At 37.8% G+C, this 27,938-nt stretch overlaps 1 protein-coding gene across 1 annotated transcript in view; it reads left to right on the top strand.

The window, feature by feature from the left end:
- THSD7B (thrombospondin type 1 domain containing 7B) overlaps positions 1-27,938 on the top strand; it is a 1,062,005-nt gene that overhangs the window by 921,122 nt on the left and 112,945 nt on the right. The window contains exon 16 of the mRNA XM_007525013.3: positions 26,437-26,570. Coding sequence (XP_007525075.1) covers positions 26,437-26,570 — 134 coding nt within the window. The remainder of the gene's footprint in view (positions 1-26,436; positions 26,571-27,938) is intronic.

Here is a 27,938-nt window from a genome sequence, read left to right on the forward strand (position 1 = left end):
TGATCTAACATCCAAATCTTTGATCCATTTCAATTTTATATTTGTGCATGGTAAAATGTGGTGGTCCAGTTTCATTCTTCTGCACATTTCCACCTAATTTTTCCAACATGATTTGTTGAAGAGATTCTCCTTTATCCACTTAATGTTTTGGGCCCTATGTAAAAAAATTAGATGTCCATAGTCGCAGAGTGTTATTTACTCTAATGTGTGTGTGTATATTTTTGTTCCAGTACTGGACAGTTTTAAAATTTTTTATCAGTGATTTAGTATTAATTTATAGTTATGAGATAACAGTGGTATAATTCTATACCATAGTCACCACCAGAGTTCTGTGTCCCCGTTCCCTTCATTGAAAGCTGCAGTAGTTCTCCTAAGTTCCCAGATTTGGGTTGACTATTATTTCTGTAACTGTCACCTATATTTACATGTATTTTTCCATTTTTTTATGACCCTGCCTTCTCTTCCTGTCTAAGTCACAACTACAGCTGTTAATACTTCTGAATGTCCTTCCTTTTTTCCTCTTCTCTCTCCTGGTGTACACACACACACACACATACACACACACACACACACACACACACACACACACACACACACACACATTCTCTTTTATTGTCTTTTATTGTAATAGCCCTATACTAAATATCTTGAGGTCTGAAAGCCTAATACCTTCAAGTAGAATATGTTAACAGATCTCTCATCATGTAAGTGAAATGCCAGCTGAGTTTTAGGGCCATAAACTCTATACTACACAGAGATCATTTTAGTTCAACATACACTTAATTGGAACTTGTCTCTAACCTACTAGATGAAAGGATTTATGTGATACATAGGAGATAGTGCATGGTCACTGTTATATGGAGGAGCATCTGGTTTGCTCATGCAGGCAAGATTATTAGTATGGTGACTGCTGACCACCATTTGAGAAAAAATAAAACAGTCCTTTTATTTTTATTTATTTTTTTTTGAATTCATCATTTTTAATAGCAGATTAGTATTCCATTATATATAATATATATACATATATATCACAATTTTCTTTTTTTAAATTTTTTTATTTTTTAAATTTTTTATTTAAGAAAGGATTAATGAACAAAAACATAAGGTAGGAGGGGTACAACTCCACACAATTCCCACCACCCAATCTCCATAACCCACCCCCTCCCATGATAGCTTTCCTATTCTCTAGCCCTCTGGGAGCATGGACCCAGGGTCGTTGAGGGTTGCAGAAGGTAGAAGGTCTGGCTTCTGTAATTGCTTCCCCACTGAACATGGGCGTTGACAAGTCGGTCAATACTCCCAGTCTGCCTCTCTCTTTCCCTAGTAAGGTGTGTCTCTGGGGAAGCTGAGCTTCAGGACACATTGGTGGGGTCTTCAATCCAGGGAAGCCTGGCCAGCATCCTGGTGGCATCTGGAACCTGGTGATTGAAAAGAGAGTTAACATACGAAGCCAAACAAATTGTTGAGCAATCATGGATCCCAAGCTTGGAATAGTGGAGAGGAAGTGTTAGGGAGGTACTCACTGCAAACTCTATAGTGTACTTCTGCTTTCAGGTATATATTTTGCAGTAGTTTATGGATACGTGTGCACATAAGCTCTCTCTCACAGAAACTGGTGTATATCTAGGTTATGGGACTTTGTTAGAAAGTGAACTACCTGAGATGAAATTAGAGTGTACTATAAAAGGAAAGGTCTCACCCGAGTAATGAAGCTGAAGGGTTGTCATTCCACACGTGAAGTCTCTGGACACAGTCTGAGCTGAAGCATGTTGAGGTGGCAATCATTGCGTTGGTTAGGTTGTGATCGGCGGATGCAATATTATTTGGTTTGGATTGGGAGATGCATACGGGAAAGTGGGCCCTATCCGAGGGTTCCAGGACTGGGGGAAGTAGGGGTTCTATAGTGGAGATGTGAGGTTCCTGCTGTCTTAGGGTTCAAAAAGACAATCGATAGTTAATATTATCATCACATTATTTGGTAATTGGGTTAACTTTGAAAAGTCCCTTTGTTATGGTTTGCTGTACAGTATCCAGTATCTTGTATATAGCTGTGCTATTGGATGCTTCTAATCTACTTGATCTAGGCTTTTGAGAGAGTCCGCATATCAAATACACAGCCTATATATTAAAAAGATTCAGTTTGTGTTTTGAGAAACTTTGAGACATACAATTGATTTTCCCCCTCTCATATTAATTAACTACTGATTTATATGTCTACATTTTGCTAGGAGTATACATAAACACCATTCTCACCACCAAAGGACTGTGACCCATCCCTCCCGCCCACTCCCACCCCCCACTGGCCCAGGAAGCTGCATGTCTACCCCTCACCATTGGGTTTTTACTTTGGTGCCCTACTTACAATTTGATCAGGTCCTGCTTTTAGTTTCCCTTTCAGATCTTCTTAGTCAGCTTCTGTTGATGAGTGGGATCATCCCATACTCATCTTTATCTTTCTGACTTAGTTCACTGAACATAATTCCTTCTAGCTCTGTCCAAGATGGGTCAGAGAAGGTGGGTTCATTGTTCTTGATAGCTGCATAGTATTCCATCATGTATATATACCACATCTTTCTCAGCCACTCATCTGTTGTTGGGCACCTGGGTTGCTTCCAGGTTTTAGCTATTATGAATTGTGCTGCTATGAACATAGGAGTACATACCTCTTTTTGGTTGGGTGTTATGGAGTCCTTGGGGTATAACCTCAGGAGAGGAATTACTGGATCATATGGAAGGTCCATGTCTAGCCTTCTGAGAGTTTTCCAGACTGCTCTCCAGAGAGGCTGTACCAATTTACATTCCCACCAGCAATGTAAAAGGGTTCCTCTGTCCCCACATCCTCTCCAGCATTTGTTGCTGCTGTCCTTTTTGATGTATGCCATTCTTACAGGAGTGAGGTGATATCTTAGTGTTGTCTTAATTTGCATTTCTCTGACAATCAGTGACCTAGAGCAGTTTTTCATATGTTTGTTAGCTTTTAGATATCCTCTGAGGTGAATGTTTTGTTCATATCCTCTGCCCATTTTTGGATGAGGTCATTTGCTCTTTTGGTGCTAAGTTTGCTGAGCTCTTTATATATTTTGGTGATTAGTTCCTTGTCTGATGTCTGGCATGTGAAGATTTTCTCCCATTCTGTGAGGGGTCTCTCTGTTTGTTTAATAGTTTCTTTGGATGTGCAGAAGCTTTTCAATTTGATGTAGTACCATAGGTTTGTTTTTGCTTTAGTCTTCCTTGCAATTGGGTTTGATTCATCAAAGATGTCCTTGAGGTGTAGGTGGGAAAGTGTTTTTCCAATGTTTTCCTCTAAGTATTTGATTGTTTCTGGTCTGACATCTAGGTCTTTGATCCATTTGGACTTGATTTTTGTTTCTGGTATGATAAAGTGGTTCAATTTCATTCTTCTGCATGTTTCAACCCAGTTTTCCCAGCACCATTTATTGAAGAGAGCCTCCTTTTTCCATTTAATCCTTTGGGCCCCCTTATCAAAGATTAGATGCCCATAGGTGTTGGGATTTACTTCTGGGCTTTCAATTCTGTTCCATTGGTTTGTGTGCCTATTTTTGTTCCAGTACCATGCTGTTTTGATGATGATGGCTTTACAATATAGTTTAAGGTCTGGGAGTGTGATGCCTCCATTTCTGTTTCTTTTTCTTAAGATGGTTTTGGCAATTCTAGGTGTTTTCAGGTTCTAGATAAATGATTGTAGTGTTTGTTCTAGTCTCTTAAAGAAGCTTGGTGGAACTTTGATGGATATTGCATTAAATTTGTATATGGCTCTGGGGAGAATATTCATTTTGATGATATTTATTCTTCCAATCCATGAGCATGGAATATCTTTCCATTTCTTGGTATCAGTTTCTGTTTCCTTGAGTAGCGACTCATAGTTTTCAGCATACAAGTCTTTCACTTCTTTGGTCAACTTTATTCCTAGGTATTTGATTGATTTTGCTGAAACAGTAAATGGGAGTGATTTCTGGATGTCTTCTTCTTCAGATTTAGTGTCTCCATAAAGAAATGCCATTGATTTTTTACATTGATTTTGTAGCCTGATACCTTGCTATATTGCCTAATAACTTCCAGTAATTTTCTACTGGATTCTTTAGGTCATTCTATGTATACTATCATACCATCTGCAAATAGTGAGAACTTGACTTCTTCCCTTCCAATCTGTAATCCTTTGATTTCTTTCTTTCCAATACTATGTTGAAGAGTAACGGTGACAGTGGACACCCTATCTAGTCTCCGATCTGAGGGGGAATGCTTTCAGCTTTTGTCCATTGAGTATGATGTTGGCTGTAGGTTTGCTATATATAGACTCCACTATCTTGAGGAATTTCTCATCTATTCCCATTTTTGTGGAGTTTTGAGCATGAACGGGTGTTGGATTTTATCAAAGGTTTTCTCTGCATCTATTGAGATAATCATGTGGTTTTTTGCTTTGCTTTTATTGATGTGGTGAATGACATTGATTGACTTACGGATGTTGAACCAGCCTTGCATTCCTGGGATGAATCCCACTTGGTCATGATGAACAATCTTTTTGATGTGTTGCTGTATCCGGTTGGCCAAGATCTTGTTTAATATTTTGGCATCTATGTTCATCAGAGATATTGGTCTGTAGTTTTCCTTTTTTGTTCTGTCCCTATCAGTTTTTGGTATCAGGGTGATGTTGGCTTCACAAAAGGTGGAAGGGAGTATTCCTGTTTCTTCAATCTTATGGAATAGCATAAGAAGTATGGGTATTAACTGTTTCCTGAATGTTTTGTAGAATTCGTTTGTGAAGCCATCTGGTCCAGGACTTTTGTTGTTGGGGAGATTCTTAATAACTGTTTCAATTTCTTTGTCTGTGATTGGTGCATTTAGATTTTGTAGTTTTTCTTGGTTCAGTTTTGGAAGTGCATAGGTTTCTAGGAATTGTTCCATTTCTTCCAGATTCTCTAGCTTGGTGGCATATAGTTATTTATAGAAGTTTCGCAGAATTCTCTAGATTTCTGTGGTGTCAGTTGTGATATCTCCTGCATCATTTACAATTCTATTAATTTGAGTCTTCTCTCTTTTTTGTTTGGTGAGTCTGGCTAGGGGTTTGTCAATTTTGTTTAATCTTTCAAAGAACCAACATTTGGCTTCATTGATCTTTTGTATGGTTCTTTTATTTTTGATGTTGTTTATTTCTGCTCAAACTTTAGTGATTTCTGTCCTTCTGGTTGCTTTAGGGTTCCTTTGTTCCTCTTCCTCTAAGTCCTTGAAGTGTGCAGTAAGGTCGTTAATTTGAGTATCTTCTTGGTGTTTAATATGTGATTGTATGGCTATAAGTTTCCCTCTCAGTACTGCTTTAGCTGTGTCCCAAAGATTTTGATAGGTTGTGTCTTCATTTTCATTACTTTCCAGGAACATTTGAATTTCCTGTTTGAGTGAGTCTCTGACCACGTGGTTCTTAAGGAGCATATTGTTTAGTTTCCAAATTCTGTGTCTTTTAATAGTTTTCCGTTTGTTGTTAAATGTTAGTTTTACTCCACTGTGGTCTGAGAAGATTTTTGGGATTATTTCAGTGCTCTTGAATTTATTCATGCTGTCTTTGTGGCCTAACATGTGGTCTGTCCTTGAGTATTTGTTATGTGGATTTGAAAAGAAGGTGTATTCCATTTTTTTGGGGTGGAGGAGTCTTAAAATGTCCAAAAGGTCTAGTCTATCGATCTCTTCATTCAATTCTCTTGTCTCTTTATTGGTTCTCTGCTTTGTTGATCTGTCTAAGTGTGAGAGTGGGGTATTGAAGTCTCCCACTATTATTGTATTACTATTGATGTATTTTTGAAATTCTTTCAGTAGATGCTTAATGTATTTAGATGGTCCCTCGTTGGGTGCATAGCTGTTAATAATTGTTAAGTCTTCTTGGCTGATTGATCCTCTAATCATTGTGTAATGTCCTTGTCTATCTTTTATTACTTTATTTAATTTAAAATCTATCGTTTCTGAGATGAGAATGGCTGTTCCTGCCCTTAGTTGTGGTCCGTTAGCCTGTATGATAGTTTTCCATCCTTTCACTTTAAGTCTGTGTTTATCTTGTTGTGACAGATGGGATTCTTGCAAGCAGCATATGGTTGGGTTATGTTTTCTGATCCATCCCCCCACCCTGTGCCTTTTGATGGGTGAGTTTAAGCCATTGACATTTATTGATATTATGTATTTAATGTATTGTAGTGCCATTGTTCTAAAAAAATTGTTTGCTCTGATATATTAGAAGTATTATAGTGATGTTCTTGTTTATAAGAGGTCTTTTAGTACCTCTTTCAGGGCCGGCTTGGTGATGGTTGCCTCCTTTAACTGTTGTTTATCTAAGAAGGTTTTGATCCCTCCATCTAGTTTGAATGAAAGTCTAGCAGGATATATTATCCTTGATTGAAACCCTTTTTCATTCAGGGCTCGATAGATATCTTGCCACTCCCTTCTGGCTTTTAGAGTTTGAGTGGAGAAGTCTGCAGATAATCTCATGGGTTTTCTCTTGTATGTGACTTTTTGTTTCTCTCTTGCAGCCTTTAGGATCCTTTCTTTATCCTTACTTCTTCTCATTGTGACTATGATGTGTCTTGGTGTCTTCAGGTCTAGGTTGATTCTGTTTCGTACTCTCTGGGCCTCTTGAACCTTGATTTCCTTTTTGTTATTCAGGTCTGGGAAGTTTTCTTATATTATTTCCTCTAGAATTTTTGCTTCCCCTTCCTCTATTTCTTCCTCTGGCAGGCCAATTATATGAATGTTACTTCTTTTGAGATCATCCCATATGTCTCTGTTGTTGTTTTCAGTGTCTCTCAATCTCTTTTTAAGCTCTTTCACCTCTTTCTTTGTTTTCTCTAACTTATCCTCTGTCTGACTAATTCTGTTTTCTGCTTCTGTTCGTCTGCTTTCCCTTGCCTCAGCTTCTTTCTTCATTACAGCTATTTCAGCTTTCAGTTCTCTAATTGCCTCAAGATAATCAGTATTTTCCTTGGGGTTTCAACTGTTGTTTCCCTAATACTGCCATTCCTTTCCTCCAATGTTGTTTTCATTTCTGTGATTAATAAGTTTATTATTGCTTGCATACTTTTCTTATCTATGGTTACTTCTGGCTGATTTGTAGTTTCTTCTGGGCTCTTGTCTTCATTCATTGGAGTAGCAGTTTTATTTGGTTTTGATCTACCCATTTTTTTTATTTATGTGTTTCTTTTTTTTAATGCTCTGTTGTTCCTCAGTTGTTGTGTCTTGAGTACGAGTAAGACTGTACTAAATACCTTTATGACAATTGCATTCACCAACCTCCAGAATTACAGTAGCAACTGAAGTAAGTATTGAAGTAGTTTAATCGTTACCAGTTAGCCAATTTCTCTAGTCCGTGAAAAAATAGTAACCAAATCCCAGTGAAGAAAGAGGAAAGAAAGAGAGGATAGCAAGAATAGACACTTATGCAAATCTACTATCCACCGTATATTCTAGGGGTAACAAGAGGGGAAAGGGAACTAGAGCAGAGATACACACATAGAGAGTCCACTCTGAGTCAGATTTCTTCCCCAAAGTAATTCACAAATTCAGAAAGGCAAAGAAGGAAGAAGTGTATGACAAGATTAAAAAAAGAGAGAGAGAGAGAGAGACAAGAGAGAGAAAAGGGATAAGATAAGAAAAAGAGTTGTAATTAAAGAGCAGTGCAAGGAACTTCCCAAATGTGTATCAGTGAATTCAAAAAAGCACCCTGTTTGGTGGTGTGGGGTATCCCGCTAGGAGCTGGTCCCCAGGGACTGCTTATGGAGCGGGGGAAGGAGGTATGCTTGAAAATTAAAAGGATGAAAAAAGAATTTTTTCCCCTACTCTAATTCTTAACCCAAATTAAGTTATAGTCACCTCCTTGTCACTGCTATGACCCCTTATTGGATGGCCTGCTAAAGGCAGAAAATCCTACTCTTCCAGGAGATGTGTTCAGAGCTCAGCGGCTAGCAGCTTCTCAGTCTGCCATCTTCCGGGAAACCCCCCCCCCTCCAGACTTTTTTAAAGGATTTCTCGAAAATGAAAACTAGCTCCAAGTCCTTGGATCCAATGAGAGCTATACTTAAGAAGTCTTTGGATCCGCCCTCAGGGTCACGGTGGTCCCTGGAGACTTCCAAGAGAAAGCCCCCGAGCTATAGTGCTTCCTCTGGGTCCTCTGCCGGCCGCCCAGCAGCGCTCTGCAACCGGCAGAGGAGCCGCCTTCCTGGGCGGAGGACAAAGCCCGGCGCACCCGCCTTGCCCGCCGCCGCCTGGGAAGTCTGGAGCAGCCCGCCCGCTAGTCCGTGCCACCTTTACTCTAATTCTTAACCCAAATTAAATTATAGTCACCTCTTTGGTGTCACCACTAGGACCCCTTATTGACTGGCCTGCTAAAGGCAGAAAATCCTACCGTTTCCAGAAGATGTGATCAGAGCACACGCTGCTAGCAGCTTCTCAGTCCGCCATCTTCCTGGAACCTCCAAAACAGTCCTTTTAGAATCTTTCATCTTTCTTTATTTAAGGCATTCTTAATTGTTGTGAGATGGTTGGATAATACTATCTAATTATCATCTTTACTCAGAGACATTGCAAAAGAATCTGAAAAGATTTACTTAGTCTAAGAGATATAAGGCCATAAAAATTCATTTGGAGGGGCAAGGTGGTGGTGCACCTGGTAAAGTGCACATATGACAGTATGTAAGGACCCAGGTTCAAGCCTCTGTTCCTCTCCTGCAGGGGGAAAGCTTCACAAGTGGTGAAGCAGAGCTGTAGGTGTCTCTCTTGTCTTTTTCCCTCTCTATATACCCTTCCCCTCTCAATTTCTTCCTTTAATAAATAAAAGTATTTTAATAATACATTTGGATATGTACTTTAAAATCTTGGCATCAAAGTACAGTTATAAGTAATTATATTTGAATTATTGATGCACAATTCTACAATTCCTGTAAACTTTATTACAAAGAAGGCAACCATTTTGTTTCTGGTGATAAAGTAGTGTGATTTAATGTTATTCAGGAAGCAAGTTCAGTGACTATTTCTGACTTATTATGCCATTATTTATACCAATAAACATTCATTAGAGAAGAATATCAAGAAGGAATATAATAAATAAACTCCTTTATTTTTTGGTGAGAGGAGTTAATTTTCAGGAAAGAAGATTTCTAGAATCTCAGTTCTTAAGAACTATCATTTTCTTATATGCACATGTGTCTTTATGTTTAGACTTTCTATCAAGGCCAAGTTCATAGAAATGTATCTACTTTATAGTAATGGGTAACTGATTATAATGAATTTTGAGACTTGTATTCTTATGTTTTTCAAATAACATTTATTCTGTCCGTTGTCAGAAATTAGTTCATCATTTATGATTCATATAGTAATATTTGCTCTTATTCTACATGACCTCTACTTTGCTTTCAACTTCAACTTTGCCTTCAACTGTGATAAAAGTGAAGTTTTCATTGGATAGACAACCCCACCAATGTGTCCTGGAGCCATGCTTTCCCAGAGCACTGCCCCACTAGGGAAAGAGAGAGACAGGCTGGGAGTATGGATCGACCCATCAATGCCCATGTTCAGCGGGGAAGCAATTACAGAAGCCAGACCTTCAACCTTCTGCACCCCATAATGACCCTGGTTCCATATTCCCACAGGGATAAAGAATAGGAAAGCTGTCAGAGGAGGGGATGGAGTTCTGATGGTGGGAATGGAGTTCTGATGGTGGGAATTGTGTGGAGATGTACCCCTATTATCCTATGGTTCTGTCAGTGTTCCCTTTTTATAAATAAAAAATTTTAAAAAAATGAAGTTTTCCTAAAAAGAAAGCAAGGTAAAAGTGTGCTTTAAATGATCATTTTCCTTTAGCAATCATTTTCTGCTTTGTGTATAAAACCAAAAAGAACCCATACCAGTCTTGGTTTCCTCATTGTCTAATGTAGAATAAGAATATTTCAAATAAAATGTCTTTATTCCAGAAAGCTGTAACTTTAAATTAGTTCCTAATCAGAGTCTTCCACTGATGAAATTAGGGTGGAAATCAGAGCCAAGATGCCAATTTACCACCAAGTAAGTTAATGGCATCTTCACTTCTCCAATTAGTCTTACCTCTCATTTCTGCAAAGGTCAGGATGTGCCATCCTTGGTTATAAAACATCACTTGTGCCACTATGTTTCACTAACTTTGCTGCAGATATTTCATATTTGTTATAGGATAACTCACAGTAAGAGTTCATCTTTTAAAGCTCATTTTGTGCTATATCTGCTCTTGTATATTTTTCCTTTTTGACTTGCTTTTTAAAAAATTTCTTTATGGGGGGTTAATGGTTTACAGGTGACAGTAAAATGCAATAGTTTTAACATGCATTTCAGTTTTCCACATAATGATTCAACCCCTACTAGGCCTCTGCCATTATGTTCCAGGACCTGAAACCCCCACCTTCACCCAAGAGTCTTTTACTTTGGTGCAATACACCAACTCCAGTCCAAGTTCTGCTTTGTGTTTTCGCTTCTGCTATTGTTTTTAAACTTCTGTATCTGAGTGAGATCGTCCCATATTCATCCTTTTGTTTCTGACTTATATCACTTAACATGATTCCTTCAAGCTCCATTCGAGATGGGGTGAAGAAGATAAATTCATCTGGTCTTATATTTTAACTGGAGAAAAATCTTAGAGCACAGTGTAGTACTGAGAAACACATTATATGCATTAATTTATAAGAGGAGGAATAGGTCACACACACACACACACACACACACACACGTAATATGGAGGAGCAATGTAACAGTAATTCTCCTTAGGAGTATTTCATAATATTTCACTGTTTCTCTTTGTTCATTTGTATTTGATGGTCCAGCCCCACAAACTTAAAACATATCTGCCTTGGAAGAATATGACTCAGATTATGCAAATATATATTTAAATTTATTTATTGGGGGAATAATGGTTTGCAGTTGACAGTAAAGTACTGTATTTTTTACTTGCGTAACATTTCCCAGTTTTCCACATAACATTTCAACCCCCTGTAGGTTCTTCTTTGCCATCATGTTCCATGACCTGAACCTACCCCAGTCTTTCACTTTGGTGAAATACACCAACTCCAGTCCAAGTTATGCTTTGTGTTTTTCTTTCTGTTTGTAACAAATAATTTTTTTATAATCCAAATTTTATTGATTTCTCAGTGACTTGCCTCATAGGCTTCCAGCACTTATTAACTGAAGATTGAGTTGTCTGCATCCTGGCATGAACAGTACATGATATTCAGCTGCTGAGACTAAGTGGTTGCTGTGCTGCTGTCCTCCAGAACAGTCCAACAAGAAAGTAAAGCCTCCCTTCAGAATCCTCACTTCTGTTTCTTACTTACACTGTGAATTGTAAGCCTCTGGCCTCCACTTCTGCCTTTTTTGATATACCACAAACAATAACATGTTTGTTATTGTTATTATCTTGATTTTCCTTAGGGCATTTGTTTTGAGCACTTGCTCAAAGACGAAGATTGGTTAATTTTTGCTATAGCAGGATCTGGTCTCCATAACTTGCAAGACTTGTTGTCACCTAAGAGATAGAGTCCTCTTTACTTGAGTTTCTTTCATCTCTCTCTTTCTCTTTCTCTTTCTCTCTCTCTCTCTGTCTCTCTCTCTCTCTTTCTCTTTAAATTGAAGCAGAGGAAAAGTTCATTCTTGTCCCTGGTTTCGAGTGGTCATTTGATGGTACCTGGAAACATTCTATATCCTTCTGCTGGACTAGCGTGGGGGTGCCTCTTCTCGGGGTTAGAGAGAAGAGCCAGCCTGGGCTGCTACTCATTCAGCGATGTGAGAGAGATGATGCAAGAACAGAGCTTGTGGTGGTGAGGTGATCTGATTCTCTATTGATCAGAGAGCCAAGGCTTTTAAAAGCTGGACCTGGAAGTGGCAAGTCAGAAATGGAAATGGCTTGACATGGTTTGGAAAGGGATAGAAAAAGGCAAAAGGGACTGGGTAAGGTAGGAACTTCCTTAGCAACTGTTGTGAGGGTTTTAACTGGTAGGATTAATAATACCCTGCAGGCAGGGGGTTCTTGAGGGTAGAAAGAAGATAGATCAAAGGAATGGAATGGGTGAGGATCTTTCAGGCGAAACAATGATTATGTAGATAATAAGGGAGCAGGTTATAGTATCAGGAAAGCAGGGTGCTTTGTGAGGCATGGAGTCTGATAATATGAGGCAAACCTTGGGGGTTGTGTCCCTCCTTACTCGACCTCTCAGTAGAGAGAGAGAGAGACTAACAGGATGGATGTCCCCTCAAGTCGAGCCCAGGCAAGCTCAACCATCCTTACAATTTCTCTATATCCTTATTTCTTTCTTCCTCCCTCCCTCTCTTTCAACCCCCCCATCTAATATTTTATTATGCTTCCAAATAATATCACTTAAATTGTTAGGCAGAAGTGTATTTTCCCTCTTTGGTTAGGTTTTCTTAATAAATCTCAATTATTAGGGTCAGATAGTGGTGCACCTGGGTTACAGTGTTTGAGGACCCAGGTTCAAACCCCGGGTCCCACCCATGGGGAACATTTCAGGAGTGGTGAAACAGTGCTGCACATAGCTCTCTGCCTCTTTCCATCTCTATATACCCCCTCCCCTCTAAATTTATCTCTATCTAATAATAAATGAAGTAATAATAATAAGATTCCAAAATTTAAAAGTAAAGATTTCCACAATTAAATAATAAAATATAATTCAATTCTCCCATAAGAAAAGTCCTTCAGTTGTTTATATTATATTGCGTTAAGAATATATAATATGAAGTCTACCTTAACATATTTTATTTGTACAGTATAGCATTGTCATCTGCAGACATATGGCTCTAAGGCAGAGCTCTAGAATGAATTCATCTTGCATAACTGCAATTGGATACCAGTTGATTGGCGTCTTCCCATTTTTCTTCTCCTCAACTACATAACAGTCAGTATCTATTATTTTATTTGCTATTTAAAATATTTTGGATTTGCGTTTGAGTAGGCTCATGCATTATTTTTCTATGATTTTTTTTTAAAGATTTGGGGGTCTGGGGAGGTAGCATAGTGGTTACACACAAACAAATTTCATGCTCTCAAGATTCCAGGTTCAATTCCTCAGCACCACCATAAGCCAGAGATGAGAAGTTTTCTGCTAAAACAAACAAACAAATAAATTCGTGAACCAAGGCCAACCACCAAAGACCTAGACATCAGAACAGAAGCTCTTAAATCTTAATCTTTGTCTCACCTTTACTGGAAGCAGAAGAAAAAGTGCTGGGTGAGATGAGTGTGGAAGACAGGGCTGAGTACATAAAGATTCCACATGTAGGTGGAACTTGGAGGACAGAACTGGGAGAACACAGGATGAAACTTGGACTGGAGCAGAGAGGGGTATACTGCAGCAAAGCAGCAGAATCTGGGGGGCAAAGGAATAGGGAGTTAAGGTGGAAAGGGGGTTTGGAGCCCTTGAGGGAGGGCCAAGGATATTTAGCAGACACTACGCAAAACTGATAAAGCATACACATGTATAAACAAAGGTGCTGAAATTTATTATACCCCTAATAAAAATAAAAAATAAATTAAAAGTAGATATTAAATAATAAAAGGATATGCATTCAGTGAATCTAGACTTTCCCACACACTACTTGGCATGTTACTCTTTCTTCTTTTTTATGTCTGCTTGAATGATAACAGTAGTCTGTTATATAAAGATCTGAAGGACTCAGATAACAGTGGTCCCTGATTTACTGTGAGAATAGGCATATCTGATTTGATGCCATATTACAACATGTGAGTAGCATCTCCTAGAACACCAGATTAGACACTCCAATTTCTGGTAGGACTTCCCCTTCCTTGTGTTAGAACTGCTTCCATGGTTCTGTGGTCTGAGTATGCACCTTCTATTGCAACATATCCCCTGAGTTTCATAAAACCTGCTAGGTACAGAGGCATTCTCAGAAGTGTGCACGTGTGTGTGTGTGTTTGTGTGTGTGTGAATATTCTTTACAATAGAATATTATTCTTCATAGAATATGCACAATAATCTTTCCTACAGTGTGTTTCTTATCTTGCAGTTTAAAACTACAGGCTATTCTTTTTTAATATTTTTATTTATAAAAAGGAAACACTGACAAAAAACATAGGGTAAGAGGGATACAACTCCACACAGTTCCCACCACCAGAACTCTGTATCTCATCCCCTCCCCTGATAGCTTTCCTATTCTTTATCCCTCTTGGAATATGGGCCCAGGATCATAATGGGGTGCAGAAGGTGGAAGGTCTGGCTTCTGTAATTGCTTCCCCCCGAACATGGGCGTTGTCAGGTTGATCCATACTCCCAGCCTGCCTCTCTCTTTCCCTAGTGGGGCGTGGTTCTGGGGAATCAGGGCTCCAGGACACATTGGTGGGGTTGTCTATCCAGGGAAGTCTGGTTGGCATCATGTTAGCATCTGGAACCTGGTGGCTGAAAAAAGAGTTAACATAGAGACAAACAAATTGTTGACTAATCATGAACCTAAAGGCTGGAAAAGTTCATATGAAGAGTTGGGAGATCTCCATTTTGTAGATACTTAGAAGTCCTATTTTAGTTATATTCCAAAGAGCCCATGACTATACTAGTTTCTTTTCTTCTTTTCTTTTTTTTGCTTCTTTATTCCTGAGCCTGACATCTGATATGCAGGTGGATCTAAGTTATTGTCTGGGGAAATTATGTCATGGTTGGATAAAGGGCTAGAAATCTGGATCAGGGAAGAGAGTAGCTCCAAAATATGGGAAAAGTGTCTAGACTGTAAACTCCATTGATTTGATCAACTACAGACTATTTTCCTAGTAACTAGAAATGTTAATCTAATGTGAGGAGAGGTGTAACATCATGCATTCCTATAGAAGTCTTTTGTGCTTAAATTTTCATAAATACTGAAAAAACATAATCTCTGGTAACTAAAATTTTACTGTAAATTTATATGTGAGGGCTTTGTGACTCCCCTCCACTAAATATCCTCTGTATTGGGTAGACTATGTGACATCCTTCAAGGGATATAAAATAAAGAGTAGAGAAGGAATTATGAAATTGGCTTGGGTCATACATATTCAGTCTTGGAACCAGTATTCACCCTCCACCACCATAGAGAAACAGACAGAACTATGAAAATCACAGAACTATGTTAACTTTGTATGAATTTTGGCCTTAACTTTGAAAACTCTATACTTAAAAGATTGTTATTAATGTGCAGGTAAAGGAAAGAGACTACGTATTGTATACCATTAAGCAATGTAAGATAAAGAATTTGAAGTTAAAAAAAGAATTTGAAGTTTAAGACTCAAAAATAATTTTCAATTTTTTAGAATTAAGACTATTATCTACAATATATATTTTACTTAAAATAGAAGTTAATTTTAAGATATAATGGTCTTGTTAGTTCATTGTTTTGCTAACAAAGTAAATAGTTCCCAGCGTCCCCTCCCCTCACCACACAAACTACCAAGCTTTTGATATAAGGACCTTTTAGATAGACTGGTTTGAGAAATTTTCTATTGAACTACTTCATATTCATCTATTATTTTAAATGCAATTAAAACTTCATTAATAAGAACACTGTCAATGGTAAGTTAGTGAATGATGTTACTAACACGTCTTAAATTCTATCATCCCTTGAAATTGTGGACAAGGCTTGGTATAAGGGACATTTTTGAGCCCTTAAAATCAGTTGCAGTTTTCAGACTCTGCACATCTAGCTTGGAAGTTCCTGTTCTTTGGATAATTATCCTAAGTGTGGTATTAAACTTAGCATTCTCTTTAAATGTTAATTTCATTGTCAGTAATTTTTTCAGATAAAACTCATCTGTCATTGTTCAGATCAGTTTTAGATTTTTAATGTCAAAACTGAAAAGAAAACACATACCCCATATCTAAAGCCAATAATGAACCATATAACCCAGGTAAGATAGTCAACTCAGAACATTCAGATGTCATCTGTCCAGTTACTGAATAGCTGGAAAAACATATATAAAATGGTTTGGCGTATCTAGATAGGCAGCCAACTTTGACTTAACAGAAATCTTTCATCCCAGTTGAATCTCTGTACTGATATTTAGATTTTACTAAGTAACTACAAAGCTGAGGATGAACATCAAGCTTGAAAATGTATCCTTGTGTCTTGAAGGAAAGGATTATTACAGGAAATTAGAGATTATGATTTTTCTCCTTATTTGTTTTTATTGTAGATTGTTGTGTGAGATCCACTGAATCCCAATGATACCCTCTTCCAATTTTGTTCATAATTCAGTATGTAATTGGACAGCAGTATTAGAAAATAGGTTTATTCAGTAAATATTAGACTGATTCAGTGAATGAATTTATAATGGGTCTGGAACTAGCAAAATTACAGAACACAATTTTTTGGTGAGGATAGTAAATTGGACACATCATTAGGAGAATGAAATATTACCTCTGAGGATTTAGATTTTTTAGTGACATTTTTTAACATCTCCATCCCTATTAAAATGTGTTTTTTCTTCCTGTTTTGTGCCACTTAGAAGTGATTTTCATTTAATTTTCCCATAGCTCATTTCTCTCCATTAGAACATTCCCATATGATTGATTACCTGATAAAGAACTTGCTTTAGCACATTTCCTGTATATAAAAATATAATAAGCAACTAAATGACAATATGAAATAGCAAACAGCATGCAGGTTGATGGTAGAAAGAATTAGCCATCTGTGTATTTTTAATGTCTGCTGTCTTTTTATCGTTTGGACTATTTTTTATTCTTTTTTAAAAAATATTTTTATATTTATTTATTCCCTTTTGTTGCCCTTATTATTTTATTGTTGTAGTTATTATTGTAGTTGCTATTGATGTTGTCATTGTTGGATAGGACAGAGAGAAATGGAGAGAGAAAGACGGGAAAGACAGAGAGGGGGAGAGAAAGACACCTGCAGACCTGCTTCACCACTTGTGAAGCAACTCCCCTGCAGGTGGGGAGCCGGGGGCTCAAACTGAACCAGGATCCTTCCTCAGGTCCTTGCGCTTTGCGCCACGTGCACTTAACTGCTGTGCTACCACCTGACTCCCCTATTTTTTATTCTAAGTTTATTTTCCTAGTGGACAAAGACTCAAGAGCATTTCTCATAAATCTTAAGGGACGACTTTTCTCTCCCATTACAAAATCAGCAAGCAGCATCTTCAGATGACATAGTAACTGCTAGTTTTCACCAAATTCCCATAATGAAAAGACAAAATAATGTTTTCATTTTGCCTTATTTTCCTTTGGAAAACATCTTTTACCTTTATGTTTGAGAATCTGTTTTCTCTAATGCATTAAGTGAGGAACGCTTAACAACCTGAGAACTTCAACAATTAGTTTGAATTCAACAAATATTTATTGAATACCACTCTTCTCCCAGGTCTGATAAAATAGGAGCATCATGGGAATAAAGTACTTACATGCCTAAGACTAACTTTTTAAAAGCTGTCATGTCATTAGACACTACTTGCCCTGTTCAGCCTTTATTGTTCCAGAAGCATATTTCAGCACTGAGAGCACAATTTGTGTTTCTCTGAGTGTGTTATTTCAGTCCTGCTTAACATACAAATAAGTCATATGTTTAAGAATAAGGTGAGAGGGGCCAAGTGGTAGCACGCCTGCTTAAGTGTACATAGAACAGTCTTCAAGGACCTGGATTTAAGCTCCTGGCCCCAAACTACAAAGGGAAAAAACACTTCATGAGTAGAAAAGCAGTGCTACAGGTGTCTTTCCTTATTTCTCTGTGTTCTTCGTCCCTCTCTCTAAAAATAAATAAGTAAAATATTTAAAAAACTGGATACATTACATAACCAGATCACAGACTAAATTATAGGGCCACGTCACCAAAACTGGCTGGTACAGAAATATTCTGCTCTCCTAAAAAATGTGGTTGGGATCTTGATGGGGAATGAATTAAATTTGTATATGGTTCTGGGTAGTATATTCATTTTAATGATGTTAATTTTTCCAACCCATGAAAATGGAATATCTTTCCACTTCTTTGTGTCTTTTTCTATTTCCTTGAGTAGTGACTCATAATTTTCAGTATACAAGCCTTTTACTACTTTTGTTAAGTTTATTCCTAGGTATTTTATTGTTTTTGTTGCTATAGTAAAAGGAATTGATTTCTGGATTTCATCTTCTTCTAACTTAGTGTTTGCATAGAGGAATGCCACTGACTTTTGAATGTCAATTTTGGCTTAACACCTCACTATATTGTATTTTGTATGTTAAATGGCTTGACACCTTACTGAATTGCCTGATGATTTCCAAAAGCTTCTTGCTGGATTCTTTAGGTTTTTCTAAGTATACTATTATGGCATCTGCAAATAGGGAGATTTTGACTTCTCTTCCAGTTTGTATCCCTTTAATCCTTGCTCCTGCCTGATTGCTATGGCAAGAACTTCCAACACTATGTTGAATAGTAATGGTCATAGAGGTCATCCCTGTCTAGTACCTGATCCGAGGGGAAATGTTTCCAGTTTTAAACCATTGAGTATGATGTTGGCTGTAGGTTTGCTATATATAGACTCCATTATCTTGAGGAATTTTACATCTATTTTTCTAGCATTTTGATCATAAAGGGATGTTGGATTTTGTCAAAGGCTTTCTCTGAATCTGTTGATATGACCATGTGATTTTTGGTCTTGCTTTTACTGATGTGGTGGATCATGTTGATTGATTTATTCTATTTAACCAACCTTGCATCCCTGGGATAAACCTTACTTTAAGGTTTATCCCAGGGATAAACCTTAAACATTATTTTGTCTTTTCATTATGGGAATTTGGTGAAAACTAGCAGTTACTATGTCATCTGAAGATGCTGCTTGCTGATTTTGTAATGGGAGAGAAAAGTCGTCCCTTAAGATTTATGAGAAATGCTCTTGAGTCTTTGTCCACTAGGAAAATAAACTTACTTAGAATAAAAAATAGGGGAGTCAGGTGGTAGCACAGCAGTTAAGTGCACGTGGCGCAAAGCGCAAGGACCTGAGGAAGGATCCTGGTTCAGTTTGAGCCCCCGGCTCCCCACCTGCAGGGGAGTTGCTTCACAAGTGGTGAAGCAGGTCTGCAGGTGTCTTTCTCTCCCCCTCTCTGTCTTTCCCGTCTTTCTCTCTCCATTTCTCTCTGTCCTATCCAACAATGACAACATTATGAACGATCTTTTTAACTTACTGCTGTATCCAATTGGTTAGAATTTTGTTCAATATTTTAGCACCTATGTTCATCAGAGATATTGGTTTGTAATTTTCTTTTTTGGTTGTGTCCCTCTCTGCTTTTGGTATCAGAGTGGTGTTGGCTTCTTAGAACCTGGGAGGGAGTATTCTTGTATCTTCAATCTTCTGGAAGACTTTTAAAAGTATAGGTATTAGTTCTTCTTTGAAAGTTTTGTAGAATTCATTTGTAAAACCATCTGGTCCAGGACTTTTATTTTTGGGAAGGGACTTTTATTTTTTATTTTTGATAACTGTTTCAATTTCATTAGCTGTGAAGGGCCTGTTCATATTATCTAGTTCCTCTTTATTAATTTTGGAAGTTCGTGAGTATCTAGGAAATCATCCATTTCTTCCAGGTTCTCTAGTTTGGTACATAGAAGCCTCGCTTGATATGTTAAATTCCTGGGATGTCTGTTGTGATACATCCTCTTTCATTTACAATCCAATTTATTTTGGTCTTCTCCCTTTTTTGTTTTGTAAGTCTAGCTAAAGGTTTGTCGATTTTTATCATTCTTGTGAAGAACCGTTTACTTTCTTTGATCTTTGATGAGGCTTTTGATTTTCAATATTACTTATTTCTACCCTAACATTAGTTATTTCTGTCCTTCTGGTTGCTTTAGGGTTCTTTTCTTCTTCTTCTCCCTCTTTTCCTTCTCCTCCTCCTCCTCCTCCTCCTCCTCCTCCTCCTCCTTCTCCTCCTCCTCCTCCTTCTTCTTCTTCATCTGGGACTTTAAGGTGTACAATCAGGTTGTTTATTTGAGCGTTTTCTTGTTTCTGAATGTGTCCTTGTGTGGCTATGAACTTCCCTCTCAGTACTGCCTTAGCTGTGTTCCAACTATTTTGATAGCTTGTGTCTTTATTTTCATTGAACTCTCGAAACATTTTTATTTCTTCCTTTATTTGTTCTTTGACCCAGTAGTTGTTACGTAGTGTAGTATTGAGCTTCCACATTTTGAGAGTATTACTAATCTTTTGTTGATTATTAAATGTTAGTTTATTTCAATTGTGGTCTGAGAATATACATGGGATGACTTCAATACTCTTGAATTTGCTGATGGTATTTTTGTGGCCTAACATATGGTCTGTCCTTGAGAATGACCCATGTGGACTTGAGTAGAATGTATTTTCCAGTTTCTTGGGGTGAATGATTCTGAAAATTCCCAATAGTTCTAGTTTATCTATTTCTTTACTTATCTTCCCCATTTCTTTATTGATTTTCTGCCTAGATGATCTGTCAAGTTGAGAGAGTGCGGTGTTGAAGTCCCCAATACTGTGTTGCTGTTAAAATATTACTGTAGTTCTTTCAGTAGATGTTTGATATATTTAGATGGCTTCTCATTGGATGCATAGATCTTAATAATTGCTAAGTACTCTTGATTGATTGATCTTCTGAGCATTAGGTAATGTCCATCCCTATCTTTTTAAATTTTATTTATTTTAAGGTCTATCATGTCAGATATGAGAATAGCTGTTCCTACCCTTTTTTGTCATCCATTGGCTTCTATGATTGCTTTCCATCCTTTCTTGATTCTGTGTTTTTCTTGTTCAGTTAAGTGGGTATCCTGTAGACAACATATTGTTGGTTTGTGTTTTCTGATCTATCTTCCTGTTCTGTGCCTTTTAATAGGTGAATTCAGGCCATTGACATTTATTGATTATTTATGTTAGGAGATATTTTAATGACAATCTTGTAGATTGTTTAGAGTGTTTAGATGGCACATTTATGGTGGTCTGACTGTTTATAGGAGACCTTTCAGAACTTCTTTCAGGGAAGGCCTGTTGATAGTTGATTCTTTCAACTGTTGCTTGTCTGAAGTTTTGACGCCTCTAGCTAGTCTGAATGACAGTCTAGCAGGACACAGTAGTCTTGGTTGAAAGCCTTTCTTATTGAGCACTCGATAGAATTCTTGCCATTCTCTTCTGGCCTGTAATGCTGTGTGGAGAAGTCTGTTGCTAATCTTATGGGTTTTCCTCTGTAGGTGACTCTTTGTTTTTCTCTTGCAGCCTTCAGGATCCTTTCTTTATCCTTATTTCTTTCCATTCTAAATATGATGTGTCTTGGTGTCTTCAAGTCTGGGTTAATTCTGTTTGGGACCCTCTGGGCTTCTTGAACCTTTATGCCTTTGTCTAGACTAGAGAAGTTCTTTGCTATTATGTCCTGAAGAATGCTTTTTTCCCCCTCCCTCTCTTTCTTCCTCTGATAAGCCAATAATAAATTATTTCTCTTGAAGTCATCCCATAGGTATCTGTTGTTTTCAGTATCTCTTATTCTTTTTTTGAGATCTCTTACTTCTTTTTAGTTGTCTCTAACTTGTCCTTGATCTTGCTAATTCTGTCTTAGGCTTCATTTATTCTATTCTCTCTCTCCTCTGTTGTTTTCTGCAGCTTAGCTATTTTGTTACCCTATTCTGATACTGGTTTAGCTTGTTCAGCTAGTTGTGTTCTTAGCTCAGCTATTTCAGCTTTCAGCTCTCTAATAACCTTGAGATAATTAGTGTTTTCTTCCAGAGTCTCATTTGTTGTTTCTGCATTTCTGATGACAATTCTTTCAAACTCTTTACTCACTCCTGTGATTATTTCCTTAACTAGCGTTTGGATGTTGACCTTATTATTCTGTGCTTCAACCTTTGGGGGGCTTTTAACTGGACTCTAGTCCTGGTTGATTTCTCCAATATTTCTTCTTGTTGGTTTAACCATTCAATATAGTATGTTATGAGGTTTCTCTCTCAGTACTTGTCAAATTACTGATCACTATTGCCTGGATTAACTTGTGTCTAAGTAAGGTGCTCACAGAGTTCACAGTTGTGGAAATTAACAGTTGTCTCAATATTATTTTAATCCCTGAGTTGGAGCACATTGGATTTTAAAGCCTCTTGTTCTTTCTCTTCCCTGTAGGCTATATCAGAAAGATTATTTTTCTTTAATTTATTTTAATCATTTATTAATGATCTACAAGACTGTAGGATAAGAGGGGTACAGTTCCACACAATTTTTACCACCAGAGATCCATATCATATGCCCTCCCTTCAAAGCTTTCCCATTCTTTATACCTCTGGAGCATGGACCCAGGATCATTATGGGGCACAGAAGGTAGAAGGTCTGGCTTCTGTAATTGCTTTTTCACTGAACATGGACTTTGGCAAGTCAATCCATACTCCAAACCTGATTCTATCTTTCCATAATTGGGCAGGGCTCAGGAGAGGTGGGGTTTCAGGAGACACTGGTGAGGTTATCTGCCGAGAGAAGTCAAGTTGGCATCATGGTAGCATTTGTAACTTGGCTTAAAAGGATTAATATATAAATCAGAACAAATTGTTTAATAATCAGGAACCTAAACTTAAAAGAACATAGTAGATGATATTTGGGAATCTCCATTTTGGAAAAAGCTAGTAGGTCTGTTTTATGTATATTCCAAGGGGCCCATAACCTTACTAACTTTTGCCTAAGTTCAACAGCTAACATGCAGGTAAGCTAAAGGTATTGTCTGAGGATATGGTGTTAGAGTTGGAAATAGGACTAGAAATCTGGATAAGGAAAGAGAGTAGTTCCCCTATTTAGGTAAAGTATATAAATATTGTTAACTATAAACTTCATCAATTTGAGCCTGTATAACCTCTGCATCCCTGTTGGTCTGAGCTTGCATTCTGTCATTCTGTGGTCATATCTAGGAACATTCTACATTGCACTCATTGAAGAACTCTTCTTCCTTGAGCAACAGAGTATGTTGACCAACCTCCCTTCAAAAAATAGGGCAGTCCCTATCATTATTATTCCACCTTAAAGGCAAGGCCCTGTAGAGGTCCACAAGAGGCTCCATTATGTTGTTCTTTTTTAATTGTTTTTATTTTTACCACAGCACTGTTAGCTCTGGCTTATAGTTGTGCTTGTAGGGGACTGAACCTGGGATTTTGGAGCCTCAGGCATGAGATTCTCTTTGCATAAACATTATGCTGTCTACCCCTGCTATTATGTTGTTCCTGATGGAGATGACCAGTGGCAGTGGACAGAATGATCTGTTAGAGGTCTAGGCCCATCATATCTATGTGTGGATCCTATGATTCCCTGACTAGGGCCCTGATGATGGGTTGACCTGGTAGTAATCAAAAAAGCCATCATTAACGTATGCCAGTCTCTTGCCCTTATCAATCTTTTGTAGTCCTTACATTGTCTGACAAAGTTAGCCTTGGAGTGATTGAGGGAAGTGAAATAGGAAGTAGTTGAAGAGGGTATCTAGGTCTAAGTAGAATATCTCTCTCTCTTTTTTTTTTTACCAGAACACTGTTCACTCCTGGCTTATGGTGGTGTGTAGGACTGAACCTGGGATGTTGGTGTCTCAGGCATGAGAGTCTGTTTGCATAACCATTATGCTATCTACCCTCTGGCCAGTAGAATCTATTTGAATAAGTACTTTATAGTGTCTTTTTTAGGTCTTTCTAATTGCCTGCTATATTTATTGAAAAAGTGTACATTATTGTGCACTTTTTTTAAGGTATATATTTTCCCCTAACTTATGGATACATGTGCACCTGTGCCGTCTCATGGGCCCTGACTTATATCTAGGTTCTGTGGCTTTGTTTGGAAGTTCACAACCTAAAATGGAATTAATGAGTCCTATGAGCTAGGAAAGGTCTCACCAGAGTAATGGAGCTCAAAGGTTGACATTCCACACCTGGTGTCTCTAGACTTAACCTGAAGTGAAACATGTCAAAGCGGTGCTGGTTGTATTGATTTGGCTGAGATCAGCAGATGCAGCATCAAATGTTATGGATCAAGAAAAGCATGCAGGAAAACCAGCTATGCCTCAGAGGTTCAAGGATTGGGAGAAATACTGGTTTTATAGAGAATGGGGAAGGGTGTTGGTCTGCTTCTAAATTCTGCTTCTAAGACCCCTTCTGTTTCATTACTTTAATCCCCCTGCCTAACACTGTATTCTAGTTACATAACCACTGTTAACTAAGCACCACCCTACCTCCAGGGCATTGTTTTAATCCTCATTGTTTTGCATGCTTTTTCCTTCTCCCCAGCCCCTATCCTATGTACATCCTCTTCGGACCTGACACTTCCGCCTCAGGATATATAAGGACAGGATTGTGATTAGAGATAGCTTAGATTGTGCTGCGTTCCACATGAATAAAGACTGAACTGCGTACCACTCAGCCATGAGTCCCTGGTCATCTCTTTACCACCCGTGAAGCTAGCCCAGCCTGGCAACTGGTGCCTGAACAGGGACTGGCAGAAGGGCCTTTATGTTTTAGAGTTTAAGAAGACAATAAATTGTTATTACTATAACCAAGTTATGAAAGATTACTTTCTAAGTTAATTTTTCATCCAATTTGTGCAATATGCATTAGCAGACTCTCATATCTGTACCTTAAACTTCCCTTACATTTGTACATATTGAAAAGCTTATAAAGCAAACCCATACATACAGGGAAAGCTTCATTTCCGTGGTACAGTTAGGTCAGCTAAACCCTCATCTCTCATCAGCTCAGTTGCCTTGTGTGATTTTCTTAGGAGGCATTTCTCTATATTTTGATGGATTTCTCTTTTATCACTATTATCCTATTAGTTTGGGGGAGATGGCAGACTTTTTGCCCTTATATATTATTATCACCGTATTTTAATGTGGGCATTGATTTTGACCCTTCCATTCCATTCTTGTCAGCATTCATAGCATGAAATGGGTTTATTTCATCACTGAATTCCTCACTTTCTTCACACCCATTTCCACTTCTATTACCCATCTTTCATTTTGCCCTCACATCCTTTCCCCTGTGTGGTGCCCCTCGTCTACGTGCACTCTATAGGAGAGAGAGCCAAATAGAACCCCACAGTTAAAAATAGTTTCTGACATTACTTGTGATTTCTAAGAGGTAGTCTTACAAATAACCTTTTATCATTTGATTTCCATCTAACCTGCTGACAGAGCTCCGATCTTGTTTCTTGATTATCCCCTTACATGGTGCTCTCCCCTGCATTTAGTGGAAAAGCTTCAAGTAATGATTCTGTTCAGGTAGCACTGCCTTGTCATCCTTTCGCCTTTTATAGAATTAGAAAACCCTTAAGAGCATAAAGAACTCGTGCTAAAATGGAAAACTCTTAATTATTTTTAGTAATAGCTTGAACAGTCTTTACTACCATGCTTTACTGGATCCATCATTTAATTGAGATGGACATATCACACAGTGGAAGAGTTTTATTCTGTTATTAAGAGTTTTTTGTCAAAGAGGCAGGCAAACCCAGCTGACTACCTTTAGGGATCAAGGAAAAGGTCATAAAAATGATGAGTAAATTACCTGGTTCACTTACTACATTGATTTTACCAAAACATCATAATGATTTAGCCAGTAATGATGCATAGCCACTGATTAGTTGGTTTTGTGGTGTGTATGGGTGTGTGTTTGGCTATGTTCTGAAAATGGCCTACAAATAGCTAAGTTCACATGAAGCCACAATGTCTTGTAGACTGATTGCCTCTGAACATTGATTATTTGGGTGCATAAAAAGAAAATTTCAGTTCAAGTTAACACCACTTTTCTTATGCAGTCTAATGACCTCTCATAGTGAAGAGTAAAATTTCCTTACATATATTTATTTCAGCTGAGATCTTTTCTTTTTTTTTATTTATAAAAAGGAAACATTGACAAAACCATAGGATAAGAGGGGTACAACTCCACACAGTTCCCACCACCAGAACTCTGTATCCCATCCCCTCCCCTGATAGCTTTCCTATTATTTAACCTCTAGGAGTATGGACCCAAGGTCATTGTGGGTTGCAGAAGGGGGAAGGTCTGGATTCTGTAATTGCTTCCCCGCTCAACACCTGAGAATAGAATACAAAGTATAATTGAGTTCTGGACCATTTAATAGATGCTGTGTGAGCTCTTTGAGAAATGAAATGATCATAGAATTCCTATTCTCACTGATAGGAAATGACTGTCCTTTTTTTCCTCATCTGCCAAGGCATATCATCATATTTCAGTTGTTTACCCTGTTTGTTTCTTTAGGTAAGTTAGTAATTTCTGAAAATCTAAATACAGATTTTCAGTAATTTAATTTGACTGTTCAGGCCAAATCTAGTTTTCTGATGATGTTTAGCAGGGGAAGGAAGGGGGGGGAGTAGAAGAAGGAAGAGGAAGAGGAGGAGGAGGAGAAAGGGATATTTTTCAATAACTTACATGGGTCCACATAATTTTTTTCTTTCCTGTTGTTGACAGGTGCATGAGGCAGTTCCATGTTACAGTGAGTGCAATCAGTACTCCTGGGTTGTAGAACACTGGTCTCCTTGCAAAGTCCACAATGAACTGAGGTCCCAGCGCTGTGGAGGAGGAACGCAATCTAGGAAAATCAGGTGTGTGGAAATGGAGACATTTGAATAAGGAGCAGTGGAACTTTTTTTCATTTGTGCAAAAAGAGAACATGCTTATTAAGCATATTTCTGCTTTTCCAAATCTGTACTCTGACTTGCTTATCTTTAAGTGGCATGAAAGAATGTGTCCCGAACTGCCACATGTACCTGTTGGGTGTCTTCCCACTGCAATACTGCCACAATCCTTGCCCTTTCCTGCAAATGACTTAGATGGGAAAGTGAACTAGCTGAAACAGTCTGGCATCATACTGATGCGTGGCCATCATTTTAATAACTTAAGAGATTTTGACTGTCTTTCCTGTCTTTTTTTTTCCTCCCATGATAAATGTGATTGATAGATGCATCTTACTTTCTGATGTTAGTAGTCTGAAAAAAATTCAGTTTAAACACTTGGGTGCTGTATATGAAAACACTTATGGACAACAGAAATATGTTTTAATACAAAAAATAACCCCACAACTCTAACGAAATTCAATGAGTTCTGGGTTATTTATTAAGGGATCTTTAAAATTATGTTTTGTAAATATAGCAGACAAAAATAAAGGAATCCCAGGTCCTGAGTTCATGGGGATGATGTGTTTAAACAATTTAAGACTATTACAATCAGTATTACTGAGCAATCAAGGAGTAAAATATTAATAATCAGTTGTTGATATATAAAATAAAACAAAACTGAATATACATTGCTGTCAGCTGTCACTTGCTTGAACACAGTGGATATTTTGCCAAACTGGGAAGATTCTGTTTCAGATAGTCCCAAATTATAAGACTCCCTGATAAGTTAGTGGTTAGAAAGATATCTCTTACCAAGTAAGAATCTTCTTTCTGTATTGAATATGGTTCATAAATATGAATTAGGTATTTAGAAATTTAGTATTACTACACATTTTTGAGAATCCCAAAATTGTAAAATTGTCGGTAGTCATGCTGGAAGAAATAACTGCTCTCCAAAAATATAGAGGTGTTCTTCAACAACAAGCAAATGGCTAAGAGACAATTGTCTTATTTCCCTTTCTTCATTGCCCTTTTCCCTGGTGACTAAATGGCCTTAGTCACAAACTTGGACTACAACTTCTTTTTCTTCAAAATTATTGTCTCTGTCCTCTTCTCTCATGGTTAATTATACATGCAATCTCATCAAGCAGTATATAAGTGATTTGTGATTCCTTTTACTTTCCTCCTACTCAGAGCTCTTGACAGTATTAAAACAGAGTCTCAAAAGAGATAGGAAAGCCTTAATAAAATAAATTGCTAATCAGGAGTCTGGCGGTAGTACAGTGGGTTAATCGCAGGTGCCACGAAGTGCAAGGACCAGCACAAGGACCCTTGTTCGAGCCCCCAGCTCCCCAT

Source organism: Erinaceus europaeus, chromosome 18 (assembly GCF_950295315.1).
Source record: "Erinaceus europaeus chromosome 18, mEriEur2.1, whole genome shotgun sequence".
Classification (NCBI taxonomy): domain Eukaryota; kingdom Metazoa; phylum Chordata; class Mammalia; order Eulipotyphla; family Erinaceidae; genus Erinaceus; species Erinaceus europaeus.